The sequence below is a fragment of the Pan troglodytes genome, chromosome 9, assembly GCF_028858775.2.
Source record: "Pan troglodytes isolate AG18354 chromosome 9, NHGRI_mPanTro3-v2.0_pri, whole genome shotgun sequence".
In the NCBI taxonomy this organism is placed as follows: domain Eukaryota; kingdom Metazoa; phylum Chordata; class Mammalia; order Primates; family Hominidae; genus Pan; species Pan troglodytes.
In genome coordinates, this window is record NC_072407.2 from 96900668 (window position 1) to 96917869 (window position 17202).

A 17202-nucleotide genomic window follows, 5' to 3' on the forward strand; every position below is an offset into this window, starting at 1 on the left:
AATTGCTGGAAGAGCTGTATAAAATACAGGTGCCTAGGCCCTATCCTCAGAGCTTCTGATTGAATAGATCTGGGTGGTTCCTGGGTACAGAGATTTTAAAAGTTTCTTGGGTGATTTTAATGTGCAGCCACAATTGCACCTTGTACCTTTTTCATTTTCCACTGTTTTCCACCTGCCTGAAAGAGGAAGCCAGATTAGGACTTGCCTTTGCATCCAGGTCATCCATGATTCCTAATTTTAGCCCTAGGCTTCTAGATTTATAGATGTAGAGGATGATGCCCGGAAAGGGGCTGAGTTTCTTTTCAGGTTAGTCTTTGTAGGTTGGCCAAAAGGAGAAGGCTGACAGATACTGTCATGCATTGGAACTGTAGTTTTAGACTGATCTTCATATAGTATCATCCATACTCGGTTTATGTTCATCTTTAAAGTGGGCATTACAACTACATTATTTTTAATTTATAAGAAAAAAATTCTTGTCAGAATCCTTTTTCTTTCTAGTCCAAAATGTGCCTGTAATACATGTGAGCACACACGCAAATACTGTTTCATGTGCTGAGGCAAAGAAACTCAGGAAGGAGATGAGGACATTCCCATCTTATGGTCGTTTGGTATCAATAATTAGTCACTTACTACTAGCTATGACCTTGTGGGAAATGGGTAGATAACAAACCTAGTGAGAAATTTCAAATTACCAGTTGGAAGCCATTGCTGAAAAACAGGATTTTTCTTTTAATGGAATTTTCTTTTGAGCAAGGATGTTAATTTTTTAAAAAAGTACTATGATTCTTTCCCCAGAGTAAAATAAGTTACTTTAGCTGAAAAGAGCCTTAAACTTGGTGCCCATGCAGAGGAATCAGTGCAGAGAGGGAAAACAGCCTGGGCCCGTCCTGCTGAATGTTCCCACGGATGTTGTGTGTGCGGTGTCGGTGTTACTGTAGTACTATCTCATGTTCAGTGACTGAAGGACTGAACACAGTGTCACATTTAATTGGAACAGGAAGCACACTCCAGTTTGTGTGTGAAGCAGATAAACTGGAGCTGAAAGGCCAGTGCTTGGCAGAAGACCAGACCCCATTGCCCCAGCTCCGCACTGTAACATTAGACTCCAGAAGTCTTTGAGTGGGGCAGAGAGCACATTCTCTTGCTAACACATGGTGTGGCAGAATGACCACTCCTTTCTGTATCTTTTATGTATTTTGAAAGACAGCTGCTCTTCCTGTTTTGCTTTCCTTCAGTGGCCTCCCTGCTTCCCTCCTTTCTGTCCTCAACCTTGACCATTCAGAGCTTTGTGACACATTCAGTCCCGCAGAGGACTTGACTTTCGCTGGTGCTGCTGCAACCCTTGGAACCGGGTTGTGTGAGAGCATTAGAGCATTCGCGCCTTCACTCAGTGTGTCTTGAGGACTGTTATGTTGACCTCACGGGTCATTTTGGTGGGTGGCTGGACTTGTGATAATTCTGAATAGTAACTTTGGAATTTTATGAATCAAAAAGACAGAGCTCCCTCTGCCAAGTTGAAACACTGTGGGAGAATGCCTGGTGGGTTCTTGTGAGTCACGCAGGAAGGAAGGAGGACTTGATGGGCACTCATATTCACTTCGCTTTCTTTCCCCCAGGGTCCCCTTCTGCTTGTTATAGCCCCAGTAGTCCTGTCCAGGTTCTAGAAGACTCCACCTACTTTTCCCCAGACTTTCAGCTTTATTCTGGGAGGCATGAAACATCTGCTTTGACGGTGGAGGCAACCAGTAGCATCAGGGAAAAAGTTGGTAAGTCCTTTTACCGGCACTTGTGTTGGAAAAGCAAAATGATCTTACGTTTCTCATCTTTAGCTCTTTTGCATAATTCAGACGTTTATTCTCTAATCTTGTTTTTTAAATCATCATATTGGATTATTGATTGTCTGTTCATAGATGCCTTATTTTTAATCATGTTTTGCTATGGTGTTAATAGACTGCTTTACTCTAATATGTGACTCTGTCTGAGAGCATCATACCTAAACATGTAGGAACTTCAGAATTATACCACTTATTTTCAGTATTTCTCTGATTCCTAAATACTTTTTTCTCCCCTTTCTCAGAATCTCATTTCTTTTTTCCTTCTCTGCTTTTGTTTTTATCTCTTTTTGCAAATAATTTAGAAGTTAAAAGAAGTAATTCAGAACTATAGCAAGGAAGGAGCTGTCTCCTTTGTAAAAACTTCCTATCTCTTTTTGAGGGCTTTTGAGACTGGTTAAACTGTGAGGGAATCTTTAAACCACTTTAGGGAAGGATGTCATGGTTCTTGCTAAATGTGCTTATAACTCATCTCTCTCTTACTTCAGTGAAAGGGGAATTCAATAGTTTTCATGCTTGTTGAGATCTATTCCTTTATTATTCATCCAAATACATCATTTTCCTTTGGAAATATATTTTGATTTGAAGTTGTATTCATTTTATTTTAAAATGTTTTAAAATTTTTTTATTTGAATGTGCTTGTTCCATTAAGTCTTTCAGATCAGTTACCCTGAGGGGAGGACTGTGTCCTCTTTACTCTCGTAACCCCAGCACCTGTCCCAATGCCTGAACTATAACACGTTTTCAGTAAATATGGTAGAGTGAAAGAGCAGACCAGTCCAACCCACATTGATCTGTCTTTCCTTGGGTAGTTAATGGTTTATTACAAATATTTGGCAATTCATGTTGTGTAGAGTTTTAATAGTTTGTTTTTATTGTTTAAAATTTTTTTGCTGTTGAACTTTGGGTTTATATCTCAGTTACAGTATTGATTCTTTGACGGTAAGGGATAAATTTCAGTTTATTTCACATACATTCCTATGAGGCAGATATGAAAGTTTCTCCATTTTTCAGAGGAGAGAGGTTCAGAGAAGCCACAGAGGTGAGATTTTGGGGGTAAGGGTGACAGGGAGAGCCTTATGATCAAAGTTGAGCTTCAGGAACCAGTGTGTAAACTCCCTTCATTTCCTCAACAATCATGTCCTGAACGCCTTCTGTGTATCAGGACAGGGTTCAAGGCACTGGGGAGGCAACACATAAATATAACAAACAGAACTCTCTGCTCCCTGGAGTTTGAATCTGGTAGAGGAAGACAGGTCGTAATGCAATATGAATTGAAAGGAGAAGGAGCCAGGGGCAAGAGATATTGAGAGGCCATTCAGCATGTCTAAATGGCTGGCAAGGAGAGTTGGAACCCGGAGAGTGGCTGAGGGCACGGAAGAATGGATTGGATGGGGGAGCTTGTTGGTGTAGAAACTAGGGCTTGGTTGTGATTTGTAACTGTTATAAATGTGAAATTTCTTAATGAAAATTAGGGGGCCATCACGGAGTTACAGTATTTTGCTATTGCAAGGACAGTAACAATGTCATCTGCTGTCACCTTTTTTTCATATTTTAATACCAAAAATATAGGAGGGATGTGATCCTTGACAGTTCTTGCCCCAAAAAGGGCAGTTATGAACCTTCTAATGGCATATATCTATTTACATACACATATAGATGTATTAATATACATATATGTATATATCTTGTATATAAGCATATCACACCACCTTTGTTTTTTTCTCATTTCACTGTAGACTGAGAAAAACGAGCGTGGCAGTTGATTAAATGTGGAGAGCAAAGGATAAAAAGGTCAGAAGTGAATATGACACTTCTATCTGGATGACTCATATTTGAGAATGCCATTTATAGGAAGAAAAGATGAACTTGGGGAAGAAAGATTGTTTTGGGAAAATGATGTGCCATATGTACACATAAAACATAGAGCCATCATTACATGAATCTGTAAGAGTGAAGGCTGCCTAGAGATGATCTAGTTCAGCTCTCTTGGTTTACAGAGGAGGATATTGAGGCTCAGGGAGGGAAAGCGATTTGTTTAAGGTCATGCCAGTAGTTAGTGGTAGAATTTCTACTTTCATAATGCTATAATAATATCCTTAATGCACTACTTAATAGTCCTGTTGTGAAATGGGCTAAATTTTTTATTTCATGGAGCTCATGTAGGTATTCTTTTATTGGTTAAATATCTGAGCCCCTATGACATCCAGGCATTGGGCTTTGTTTTGGGGAGACCCAGATGAGAAGACATGATCTTTGCCTTTGAGAAGTTTAGATTCTTGTATAAATAAATAATTGCCATCTACTGTGAGAATTGCTGCAATGGAGATATATACAAATGGAGTGGGGACATTGGAGAAAAAGGCTCAGGCCTGCAGGGCTGCAGCAGGAAAGGTTTTACTTGGAAGGTAGTTTTGGAGCTATCACTTGTCCAATAATTTTCCCAAGAGATATGGTGAGATGCATTTTTCTAGGCAGAGGGAAGGCAAGCAAAAGTCCAGAGGCTGGAGAGAGCTAGCATGTCTTGGAAACTATATGTACATAAGTATTGCTGGAGCTTAAACGCCAAAGGATTGCCAGTGGGAGTTGGGAGCAGCATGAAATGTTGTTGGATAGGTAGGTAGTACCTGCTACACCATATGATAGAATGTCAGTTTCATCCTGTAATTGATTATTGAGGAATTTTGGTGCAGAGGAGTGACATGATTAGATTTCTCTATTGGAACAATCTTTCAAGGTAGTGTGCCAGATAGACTGGGGTCAGAGGGGTGGGTTTGGAAGTGGGAATAAGATGAGTGTCAGGGAAATAGATAAAGAGGCTGTTGGAATGACCTGGGTATGTGTTGCTGAGAGCTTGTAATGTGGAATGAACACAGATTTGGTGTCATATCCCAGTTCTGCCTCTTCCCGCCTGGGGGCCTCGGCAATTTACCTTCTGTGAACATCTCTCCTCTTCTGTAAGTTGAGGGAATTACTATCTACCTCTTAGTGTTATATTTGGAATGAATGAAATAACACATGGAGAGAATTTAGTACAATACCTGGCACATCATATACATGTTTAAAGTAGTTCTTATGCTTGTATTGAAGTTATTAATGATGAACTTGGAGATTGGCACGGGAATAAGAAAGAGGGTTGGCAGAGATGTTGAGAAGGTTGAATTGACAGGCAGTGGCTGTCTGGATGTTGGGGTAAAGGGAGAGGAAGGAATTTTGGAAAACCTTCAGTTTTCTGGCTTGACAGAAAGTAGATGAGGCAGGGAATACAGGGGTTGGCATGGGTGGTTAAGTATTTTGGGCGAGGAAGACATGTTGAGTTAGAAGGACTCAGGGCCATTGTCTGGCAGTTGTAGATGTATGGGTCATGAGTCAGTAGTTGATGACGAGGGGTAGGTGTGGTGTCACTGGGAGACGCATAAAGGTGGAAGAGCACTCAGGACAGAGCTGTAGGAAACACCAGAATTTAAGGGACAGGTGGAGAGAAGGGAGCCAGAGATGGTGCATAGAGAGAGGCAGGAGCCAGGACCAAGAGGAGGGGTGACCTGGAGGCCGAATTAGGAGAGCACTGCAGGAAGAGGGTAACCAACCATGTCAAATGCTTCAGAAAAGTTAGGTGTATAATATGAGGGCTGGAAAATTCTCATTGGATTTGCTTACTGGTCAGAGCAGTAGGGAGGTTAGTGGATGGAGCATTTGGGAAGGGGAGACAGCAAGTGTAGGGTACTTACCAAAGACAACTAGACGAGAAGGAAAAGTGAGATACAGGGTGGTAGTTAGAGGTATATGGGAGGGCCAAGAAAAGGTGGTTTCTTTTGGTTTGATTTTGGTTTTCTCTTGTATTTTTTTTAAATAGGAAAGACTTGGGTATATTTATGTGATGAAGAGAAAGGACCAGTGGGGAGATTAGAGAAAAGGGAGGGGTTGAAGGATGGAACAATGTTTAAGAGGAAGCAGAGGAGAGGGAGTGCAGAATAGTAGACTCGCTTTGAATTGGAGAAGAAAATTCCATGAGACATTGCCAGGTAAATGGAGGTGATGATGCATTTGAAATCTTATTTTTAAATGTTGCTGTAGTTAGAATGTTAATTATGTACCACATAGTCACAGACATATATCTCCTGTGGAGCTGCCTGATATCTTTTTTCCTATGTTTATCTTTTAGTTGAAGATCCTCTTTGTAACTTCCACTCCCCAAACTTCCTGAGGATCTCAGAGGTGGAAATGAGAGGTTCCGAGGATGCGGCAGCTGGAACAGTATTGCAGCGGCTGATCCAGGAACAACTGCGGTATGGCACCCCAACCGAGAACATGAACTTGCTGGCCATTCAGCACCAGGCCACAGGGAGTGCAGGACCAGCCCATCCTACAAACAACTTTTCTTCCACGGAAAACCTCACTCAAGAAGACCCACAAATGGTCTACCAGTCAGCACGCCAAGAACCGCAGGGTCAAGAACACCAGGTGGACAATACGGTGATGGAGAAACAGGTCCGGTCCACGCAGCCTCAGCAGAACAACGAGGAACTGCCCACTTACGAGGAGGCCAAAGCACAGTCGCAGTTCTTCAGGGGGCAGCAGCAGCAGCAACAGCAGCAGGGGGCGGTGAGCCATGGTTACTACATGGCAGGGGGCACCAGTCAGAAGTCCCGAACTGAGGGGAGGCCCACTGTGAACCGTGCCAACAGTGGACAGGCGCATAAGGACGAGGCGCTGAAGGAACTGAAGCAGGGCCACGTCCGCTCGCTCAGCGAGAGAATCATGCAGCTGTCCCTGGAGAGGAATGGGGCCAAGCAACACCTTCCCGGCTCGGGGAATGGAAAGGGCTTCAAAGCAGGAGGGGGGCCCTCCCCTGCCCAGCCTGCAGGTAAAGTGCTGGACCCTCGGGGTCCTCCACCTGAGTACCCCTTCAAGACCAAGCAAATGATGTCCCCAGTCAGCAAGACCCAGGAGCACGGACTTTTTTATGGTGACCAGCACCCCGGGATGCTCCACGAGATGGTCAAGCCCTACCCTGCTCCTCAGCCTGTGAGAACAGATGTGGCCGTCCTGCGGTACCAGCCACCCCCTGAGTATGGGGTAACGAGGTGATTATCAACTGCAGACGTTTCGTGCGGCTTTTCAAAATTCAATAGTCATGTTATTAGCATTTATTATTTTCAGAGCAGATTAGGTTTTTGTCATCAGGCTTTTTTCCTTATGCATGATATTTAATAAACCACTTTGTGGCCAGAATATATAGGGTGAAATAGAGTAGAGGGCAACTGAGGGATTTTCTCCAAACATAGCAGCAGGCAGTTGGGGACTTATGAGTTTAGGGGAGGGACCTCACTTGTTAGCTGTCCTTGGGAGCTCTGCCTAGTGGCCTGGCAAAGTAGCAATTTTCCAATGGCTTTGTGGAGACCATCCAAACTCCTGGAACATATTATTACCAGAGGGTTTTATAGTCTTTTTTCATTGTAGATTTTAAAGGAAAATGTAGTCTGAATGCTAGAATGGAGGAGTTAAAGGGACTGTAGAAATCACATAGTCCCATCCCTCACTCAACAGATGAGAAACTAAAGCCTGGAGAGATTAATGAATTTCATAGACACAACTCTGAGGCAGCTGGGGGCTACACTCAAGTATCCTGACTGCCAAAATCTATTCACTCCCTTGCCCTAATTCTTCCTACAGCCTTCACTTGTATTCTTCCAGTTGATTGATGGATTCAGCAGCACCTACTGAGTGTATGCTGTACTCTGAAGCCCTGTTCCTGGTTCAGAGATGGGGTCCCTGCCCTTCAGGACCCTATAGCATTGTCTTGGAGGAAACCAGCATCTGAACAGATCATTGCCATTCAATGTGCTGTTCTAGGAGAGAAATGGGCCGAGGATGCTAGGGTAACAGGTAGGATAGTATAACTCACAACTGGAGGGGCTGGAGAGAGCTTCCCAGAGGAGGTGACATTTGAGTTGGAACTTGAAGGATAAATCAGAGTTGTAGGGTAGAGATGAAGTAGCAGTATGTGCTGTGTGAGGGAGTGCCGTGTCTTCAGACAAAGAGGTCATGAGGATTTTTGTCTGGAATGAGTGGCAATAATGCAGAGCACTGGTGGGCAAGGGTGTGGTAAGAAGTGACAGGAGATATGTTTGGACAGGGAAGTTGGGACCCGTTTGGTTGAGGTATGTTTGGACAGGGAAGTTGATGATGACGGTCTCTGGGTGTCGTATTAAGGAGTTTAGAATTTATCCATAAGCAATTGGGAAAAGCGGTGTTCTTAGGTAGGGATGGTAAGTGGATGTCTAACAGCTGATTTTGGTGGCAGTGCATGAATTAGAGGAAAGGGAGCCCGACGCCACAAGGAGCTCCAGGGATGCTTTCAGTAGTCCAGATCAGAATTGGTGAGGGTGGCCAAAGCTTGGGCAGGGAGAATAGAGGAGCATTATGTGCTAAGAGAGGTAGGGAAATAGAACTGACAGGGTTTAGGGATTGGTTAGATACAGAAATTCTGGAATAGGGATGATGGAAATAAGGGAATTACGAATCAAACTCTCAGGAGAGAAATTGGGTCTGAAGATCACACTTTGGGAGTCAGAAATGTTTAGATGTTGCTGACATTGAAGGAGGGGCAGGGAACATGAACAGAAAAGACATGTGGCCACTGCCTATTATTGGATGTGTCATTTTCATGAAGGGCTTTATTTATCTGTTTCTAAATTGAACAAGCCAGAGTTTTCCCAAGCGACCTCAGTGGCTATGTGCAGGACATACCTTGGCTGTACATCTTCTGAAAAAGGAGAGGCTGGAGGTTGGCAGAGGGAGAGTGGCCTGATCTGCCACTGGCTTCCCAGCACTGACACATTTCCCCACATTAGACTGAGAATGCCAGCTCAGAAGCAGCATAACCAACTGTGAGATCTTGGCCAGGCAGGAGAACGCATTCTCCCTAAGTGGGCATAACCCGACTCCTCCCAGGAATCCAAGATGGGATCCAGGAGGCTCTTCTTCCCCCTTTATAGCTCCTTGATCAAATCCCTGGTATTTGCATCACAGTGATTTACCACAGTTGTTTAAAATAAGCCATGATGTTATTCCACCATCATACCAGAGTTTGGCTTATTATATTTCACCCTTTTCCCCGATAACTTAACTCAGCCTCTAGAGCTTGATAGAGGGGAAACTATCCTGAAATGAAATCCCCTTCCTCTTCTTTGCTTTACTATTTGTAAAGTAATATATGCATACCGTGCAATGCATACAGTGGATCACTTTGCCTTTTGTCATTTGGTAATAGGTGTGATGTGAGGTGGGAGAAATGGTCAGGGGAGGAGGGGAACACTTTTGGAGGTCATTTTTCTCAAAGTTATGACGTTAGAAAGAAGAAGAAATGTGTGAGGGATTTGAGCTGACTGCCAGGCTTGGCAGCTGGTTAATATGACGCATCAAATGTCTCAGGAGACGTAACAGACAGGCCATTGAGGCTGGGCCCCAGAGCCACAAGGCCCCTTTGTGAACAGGGCCATGGCTAGCCAGCATGGCTCCACTGGTGCAGCCCTTGGCTGACTGGGTAAACAATATTGCATCCACACCAGCCCTGCTTCAGACACATTTAACGTGGCCTGAACTCGAAGGATTGGACCTGAAACTCAGCAGTGTGTCATGTTCAACTTGCCTGTGACCCAGAAGACAAGTTGGGCCCCTTCATTTCACTGACACATTATCTTGTGCTTAAAGGGTTATCTGTTTGTCATTGATCGTGATGGTTTAGGAAGCTGCAGGCCATTGTGTACATACGTACAACCACATAGACTCTTGGACTAGAAAGAGACGCCTCTGATGGAGATCATGGAGTCCATCTCCCTGGCTGGTGCTGCAAACGTGGGCTCAGTATGTAATGAGTATTCAGTAGTTTGGTCCAACCCATTACATTGTTGAGACTTCACTCCTTTTTGCCTAGAGGTAGAAAGCTCCAAAGAGACAAGTGATAGAACTTATGAGAAGAATAAGAATTTGAGTTTTTTGTGATCACTCTTGACTCACCATAGCTTACAAATTCTCTCACCTGCTCTGATGCCCTAAAGATGGAGATGTCTGGTAGGTGATTGTAAGGCCCTTTAGGCTCCTTTCCTGGGAACCCTCTGGGAGATGAGGCCTTGACCTCGTTGACTTGACCCACCTTGGCCCATGTGGGTGAGCTACTGTGGCTGGTGGGGGTGGGAGTGCTAAGGCAGCAGGGGCCTGCAGGGAACATGTGTTGGCTAGGGATGAAGGCTCTGGTTTTCCTCTTGTTCTACTATACTTTTTCCTCAACCTGAAAGTGTAAATGGATAAGAATGAGGACAAGATGGGAATTAAACAGGTTGTTACTGTGGAGAATTGTGACCACTCCCAACCCCCCAGGCAAAGGCAAGCATTTGGATATTACTTATGACTCTTTGTGGAAACAGACCACTTCTAGAAGTAGTGACTTGGCTTATGCAATCTGCACTGTTAATGGAAATGAATGCATGAATGAATACCAAGGGATGATCTAATTTTTATCAAAGCAGTTTGGAGTATATTAGTCAACATGCATATTTGTTTTCCAAAGAAATCCATATTTCAAAACATTTGGGAACTAGAGATGCTAAAAAAATTACTTAAAATATCCTACTTTCCTAATACACCCACTAACATTTTTCCTGTACAAATTAATTTTTTCACATTATAATGATAAATTATATTGTTTAGTATCCTCGCTTTTGAAAGATAGCATTGTATCACAAGCTTTTTTCCACAATCCTTTATTTTTTCAAAACCAACATTTTTATTGCTGTATAATATTTCATAAAGTATACCATTTACACCATTTTCTCCATGATAGAGCGAACATCATCATGCATATCAAATTATCTATGTTTTGGCTTCCTTAGGAATCATTATTTAGAAATGAAATTATTGGGTAAATTATAATAAACATTTAAAAGCTTCTGATGCCAGAAAACCTTGTAAAAATATTACGGTGCCTGTTTTACTGCACTTTGACCAACGTTAGTTATTACATCATTATAATTGCAAAATCTTTGCTAATTTAATAGGCAAATAGTGTTTTGTTGTTGTTGTCTTGAGATGCCTGTCGCTCAGGCTGGAGTGCAGCAGTGCAGTCACAGCTCACTGCAACCTCTACCTCCCAAGCTCAAGTGATCCTCCCATCATAGTCTCCCCAGTAGCTGCGATTACAGGCATGTGCCACCGTGCCCAACTATTTTTGTAATTCTTTTTTGGTAGAGTTAGGGTTTCACTATGTTGGCAAGGCTGGTCTTGAACTCCTGGGCTCAAGCAGTCTACTCACCTTGGCCTCCCAAAGTGTTAAGATTACAGGTGAACACTGCACCCTGCCTGCAAATAGTCTTAACTTCCTATTTGAATTTGTTATAACTGGCTAGGTTAATTTTGTGGGGAAGGGAGTATGTTTTGCTATTTAGACTTAGTTGATCTCAAAAATAGGCTTTTTGTGTTTCTTGTTCCTAAGACTTATATATTATAATGGACTCAGCATAAACTAAAATCTGTTTTTTCTAACACTTGCTCTCATTGTCCATTTTCTAGAACTCTGTCTTCACCCTTAGCAGGTGAGAGTGGAGTAGTTGTGGTGGTGGTAGTCATAGCAGGAGGGTGAAACCTTCACCGAATGCTGACTGTGTGCCAGGCACTTTGTGTGGGTTACTTATCTTCCTTAATCTTTACAACTCTAAAGGGTGGGTACTATTATTATCACAATTTTTACATACAATAAAAACTTAGGCTTAGAGAGGGAGGTTAACTAACTTGATCACAGCCAGCAGCTTGGAAGTGCAGGAGCCAGGTGCAGACCTGGAATGCTTTGTTGCACACTGCGTCTCCCACGAGTGTAAACACTTGGCCACTGTACTTTGCAGTGGAGCCGCAGATTTAAGCTTTCACTTGGGGTCACTAAATCTGGTGAATTTCTAATCAGATTTATAGAATATATCACATGTGATGTCCAGCCTGTGCTCTGCCCACCTTCTGTTTTTTTCAACAGGACCAGAATTCTGGTGAAGTATTCTAGACTCTAGGAAGAAAGCTGTCTGGATACCTCTTTTTCTTCAGATATCTAGGAAGACTGTCACAGACCAGACTTAATGGGGCTGACAGCTCTGGGTGTGGGCTTTCGTCTGTCTTTTGGTTTGCTTTCATTTGGAGGTGCTTTCATTCCTAGGGTGAGGGTTGCGGGTTTTCTGTAGACATTTTTATTAGAATGTTTCCATTATGGAAGATGATAAATACTAACTTAAGACTAATTTGTATGTTTTAGGCAGTATCCATTTGGAAAAAGACTAAGAATGACTCCTGTCAATGAAAAGAACACTTAAGGCTCTGTTTCCACTCTCTCAGCCTGTACATTGCCTTTTTGGCCTTTATCTTGGCTCAATCTTGTCTGTTCAGCATAGGGGATTTGATTTACTAGCTTCCGGGAAGTGGAGAGAAGAGTGGTAACTGTTTATTAATATTTTGTTCATCTATGAGTACATTAATTTGATTTTTTGGTGTGTAGATAGATATTTTATAAAAGCATGACATGGTAGTGTTTGGCCCAGCCCTCCCATCCTAGGTTGATGAAAATATAAGATGATGTCAAAGCCAGAGGAGCTGTGGATTTCCTATCGTAGAGCAGACTTCTTGCCTTGTCCCAGGACAGCCATCACCACCACCTTCTTTCTCATCAGGGCAGGGGGCTTGCAGTGTCATACATTAAGTGAGGGAACCTGTGGTATGACCTATTCCCCAAATCACTATTTTCCTTTAAAAAAATGCATTATGCATTTTCCCCCAGAAAACCTGATTTCTTTTCATTGAGGATAGAGTCAGAGGCACTGACATTCTCTGGGTACATGCCCACTGACAGTGCAGGGAGGAGGGACAAGTAAAGTGGGGGCAGCCCAAGAGTACATTTGGCAAATTAAAGATAACTCCTGTCCTCAGGGAACCCTGTCAGCCCAGCAGTGCAGCAAGTCCAGTCTAAACATGAACAAGCATGAAGATATTTGCTAAATCACAGGCCTTACTCCTAGTGGGCTCTGTGTTTGGAATGTGCCATATTACAAGAAAGAAGGTTTGATGGTCCTGTCTTACTTTGTGTTGGACATGGCTGGAGGAGGGAGGAGAATCTTGGGAGTAAGTATGTGTTTCCAAAATGGGGAATTATGATTTGCAGTTTATGCAATCATGAAAATGAATTGCTTTGTGGGATGAAAAGGTAAGCCAGACCCATGGCTGTTGAATTAAAAATGATGCATTGCCCTTAACGAAAATGAGGCCATGGAGCCTTATTTAAATTCCACCAGCTAAACATGTGTTTTGAATACCAGCATGGGAACTCAGGAGTTTCTCCAGTATTTAGGCTGAATTATGGCTGGATGAAGGAAATAAAATGCCCTGTGTGTCCTGACAAACGGCTCTGCAGCATGGGTATTTCAAGAAGCTAGGGTCAAGTTCAGGTTACTTTCTCAGGAAACCTAACAATTCCAGCTGTAATGTATTAAATGAGTGACTTCTCTAAACAGGAGGGTTATCTGTAGCCACCCTGGATAGCAATGATTTTGATCTTAGTTTACCCAAGAGTAGAGTCTTCATTTGAACAGTTATGAGATTTAAGGTGTCTACACGACCACAGGGGTCCAGGTGGGGAGTTCCATGAGTTTGGAAAAAAAATTTCAGGGGGTTTGGGTTCTGACTCTTCCTTCTGGTAGCAAATTGCATAAGTTCTCAGAGCCTCAGTTTCCTTATCTGTGAAATGTTACAGCTGATTTTTTTCCCCTAAAACTATTAGGTTGGTGCAAAAGTAATTGTGGTTTTTGCCATAATAACTGATTTTCTTCGTTCGATAAATAAAACATATTCATTGCACAAAATTTAGAAATACAGATAACTCCCATTCTGCCCCCCAAAAGAAAGAAAATAGAAATTGCCTCAGTCTTATTATCCAGAGATACCATTGTTAAACCCTCTGTTGACTATGTTGCTTCAAGGACTAGAAAATTATAAGAAAATACTTTAAGTTGCAAAGCTCTATATAAATAAGAGGTATTTTTATTGAGTCAACAGAATTCAAATTTGAACCTCTTCACAGCCAAGAAGCCCTATATTATTTAACCTCATTTTAAATTTCATTTTGTTTACATTTTTTCTGAATATTAAAATAACAATGCTGATTTTTTGGTTTATCCATGTTTTCTAATTTTTCTATAATGTACATGTATTATTTAGATAATAAAATTTTTTTAAGTAGCCATACATGTTCATTGTAGAAAATGTGTAAAGAACAGAAAAGTATCAAGAGTAGAAGAAAAATCCATAGTCCCATCACTTGCAGTAATAGCTCCTTCCAGTCTTTTTTTCCTTTTGTAATAGTTCCTTCCAGTCTTTTTTCTCTGCATTATTTTTTACAAAGGCAAAAGCCTAATATATATTATATCTTGAGAAATTTGTTAATATTGATAAACTGAGAAATGTTTTGATTTTAATTTCTCTATTAATTTTGCATAGGAAAATGTGTGTTTAGCCCCCTGCATTTTCTCTTTATGAATTACTTCACTACATCCTTTTTCTATTTACCCATTGATTTTTTTTCTTTTCCTGTCATGTTTTGCAAAATTTTTGTCAAACAAGCCATTTTTTATTACATATTAGCCTAATAGCCTAATTATAAAGGAATATAGAGTTTAATATATTGACTGTGGCTTGCTGATCACCATTCACGCTTGAGAATCTGGGGACCCCAGAGTGGGAACAGCTAGTCTGTTGCATGAGTTGCTCTGATGCTCACTGAAATCTGGAACTGGCTCTCCAGAACCAGGCCTTCTAGGGTACATGCACAATGGTCTAGAGCAGCTCTCACTGTTCAATAGAAATGTAACATGAGCCACATATCTCATTAAACATTTTCTAGCAGTGACATCTTAAGAAGTTTGAAAGAGACAAATGAAATTAATTTTAAAGCATAGTTTAGTTAACTCATTTAGAAACATTAAAAAAATTTAGTTAACCCATTATATCCAAAATATTGTCATTTTAACAGGTAATCAATATTAAAAACTCTCAGTGAGGTATTTTCCTTTTCTACCAAGTCTCTAAATTCTTTTTTTTCTTTCTTTTTTTTTTTTTTTTTTGAGATGGAGTCTCACTTTGTTGCCCAGGCTGCAGTGGCTCGATCTCAGCTCACTGCAACCTCCGCCTCCCGGGTTCAAGTGATTCTCCTACCTCAGCCTCCCAAGTAGCTGGGACTACAGGTACGTGCCACCACACCTGGCTAATTTTTGTATTTTTAGTAGAGATGGAGTTTTACCATGTTGACCAGGCTGGTCTCGAACTCCTGACCTCAAGTGATCCACCCACCTCGGCCTCCCAAAGTGTTGGGATTACAGGCATGAGCCACTGCACCTGGCCCTAAGTCTTCAAGTTCTGATGTCTGTTTTACCCTTAGAGTACATCTCAGTTCAGACTAGCCATATTTCAAGTACCCAATAGCCTAGTGGCTAGTGGCCACTGTCTGGACAGTGTAGGACTAGAAGGAATATGAATCTGTGTCTGAGAACGTGTACTGACATGCACCGACATCAGTCCAGAACCATGCTCTGGTTGTGCATGGCATTGCATTCCGTGGTGCTGGATCATGCCGTGATTCCTCACACGGGCTGTAGGGACAGGGACTGTGATTCTTAGCTCATGGTCTCCGAAGAGGAAGGGCAATCCAAGGGTGGTGCTTATTGCCTTTCTTCTATCATCCATTAGCAGTGTGTGATGATAACACAGGCTAACCATTCATAACTTTATAGCCCTCATGCCAAATTTTTACATCTAGCAGAGATAAATATTAAGCCACTTTACCAATGAATCTAAACAATAATGTATGTTGACAATTCTGAAGCCATTTCTAATTACATTTCACGAATACTTTTAAAACTAGCTTATTTATTAAAAATTTACTTAAGTCACATAAACTTGAAAAAGCATTTGGCTCAAAGTCTGTTTTTTTCTGATAAAGTGTTTGATTTAAGCACTTTTTCCTTTAAGCCAATTAATTAGAGCTTTTATGTATTTTTAGTAGTGAAACATATACATGACACAAATACATAGATATACTAGACACATAGATAGAAATAGATCTTATAGATTCATAACACCTCTTTTTTTCCTCCTATTTTAGACTTCCAATTTCTTGATAACCTGTTTTATTACTCCAGGCAGATGTCAGCTACATAGCCCTAAATTTGCATATTAAAGGGCCAACTCTTGTGAAAAATCAGAGAGTGAAATTTATATCTCAAGGTACAGAGAGAAAGAGTCTGGTGGTACTACAGGGAGATTAAAAATGGATGCCAAGTCAAACATAAAATTACAGAAATCTATCATAGAATTGTATAAGGAAACCAATTTTATTTAGATAGGTAGTTCTAAATTTAGTCTCTGTCTTTTAACTGGATCTGTGAACTCTGGGCAGAGCCCACGCTGAATCCTGGGTCTCCAAAAAGAGAACTAGTACGGGGCTAGACCACGTGACGCTTTCATAGTGCACTTTTTTTCAAACAAAGACATTTCTCTAAGTGTCTAAACTACTCTCTTTCTTACTTTAAACACCCCAGAGTAATCTCTGCTACAATAACTATTTTAGTCCAAAAAAAAAAAAAAAAAGAAAAGAAATGAGGTATGAGGTAATACACTACTAAAGCAAGCAGTTTAAGATCTGAGACAAACTTATCTGTTTACACTCTTGGGGTTCCATAAGGAAAAACAGAGGTTTCTCCCCAAAAGGGAGTCTGGCGCCTTCTTTGTTTTCTTCAAGGAATCCTGGGCTATTAGAAACTATTTCAGGTCCCTTATGCAGCAGAGTGTGGCAAGAGAAAGGAGAGAGAGCAGAAGTAAATGGAGAAAACAGAATTCAGTCAACTGAGAAGAGAAAAAAACTTTTTCTCAAAAAAAAAAGAAAGATCCTAGGAGAGAAAAAAAAATAAAAGCCACACACACACACACACACACACACACACACACACATGCATACACACACATATCTTGGATATTAGCTTTTAATTGACTGCTAACCATTGAGCTACTTAAGAAAAAAAAATTTTAAGTCTCATTACCATATTTTAGCTAAAACAAATTGCTGATATTTCAAAACTAATACAAATGTCAAACCAGAAAGAGCCTGATTTAGGAACAATCCCAGGCTATCGTGGTGACAAAAAATTGGGGGCAGAACCTTAGCTACCTTTAGCTACTGAACTGCAGTGTGGGGCAACAGCCATTGCTACTTCAGTTTGGCTTGGCTTGTTACATAAATAAAGGTGCTCTTGTTATGTAAATAAAGCCCCTCAAGTGGTCAAAATCAAAA

The 17202-nt window shown here is 41.4% G+C and overlaps 1 protein-coding gene across 17 annotated transcripts in view; it reads left to right on the forward strand.

The window, feature by feature from the left end:
* The window catches only part of AMOTL1 (angiomotin like 1), a 169480-nt gene that overhangs the window by 86580 nt on the left and 65698 nt on the right, over positions 1 to 17202 (forward strand). For 8 of the 17 annotated variants that reach the window (XM_016921835.4, XM_009424007.5, XM_063784428.1 and 5 more), the window contains 2 exons: positions 1617 to 1766; positions 5995 to 6916. In XM_016921835.4, the coding sequence (XP_016777324.2) occupies positions 1617 to 1766; positions 5995 to 6916 (1072 nt within the window). Of the gene's footprint in view, positions 1 to 1616; positions 1767 to 3571; positions 3627 to 5994; positions 6917 to 17202 lie in introns of all 17 variants that reach the window. The other 9 variants (XM_016921834.4, XM_063784432.1, XM_063784435.1 and 6 more) reach the window with 2 other exon arrangements.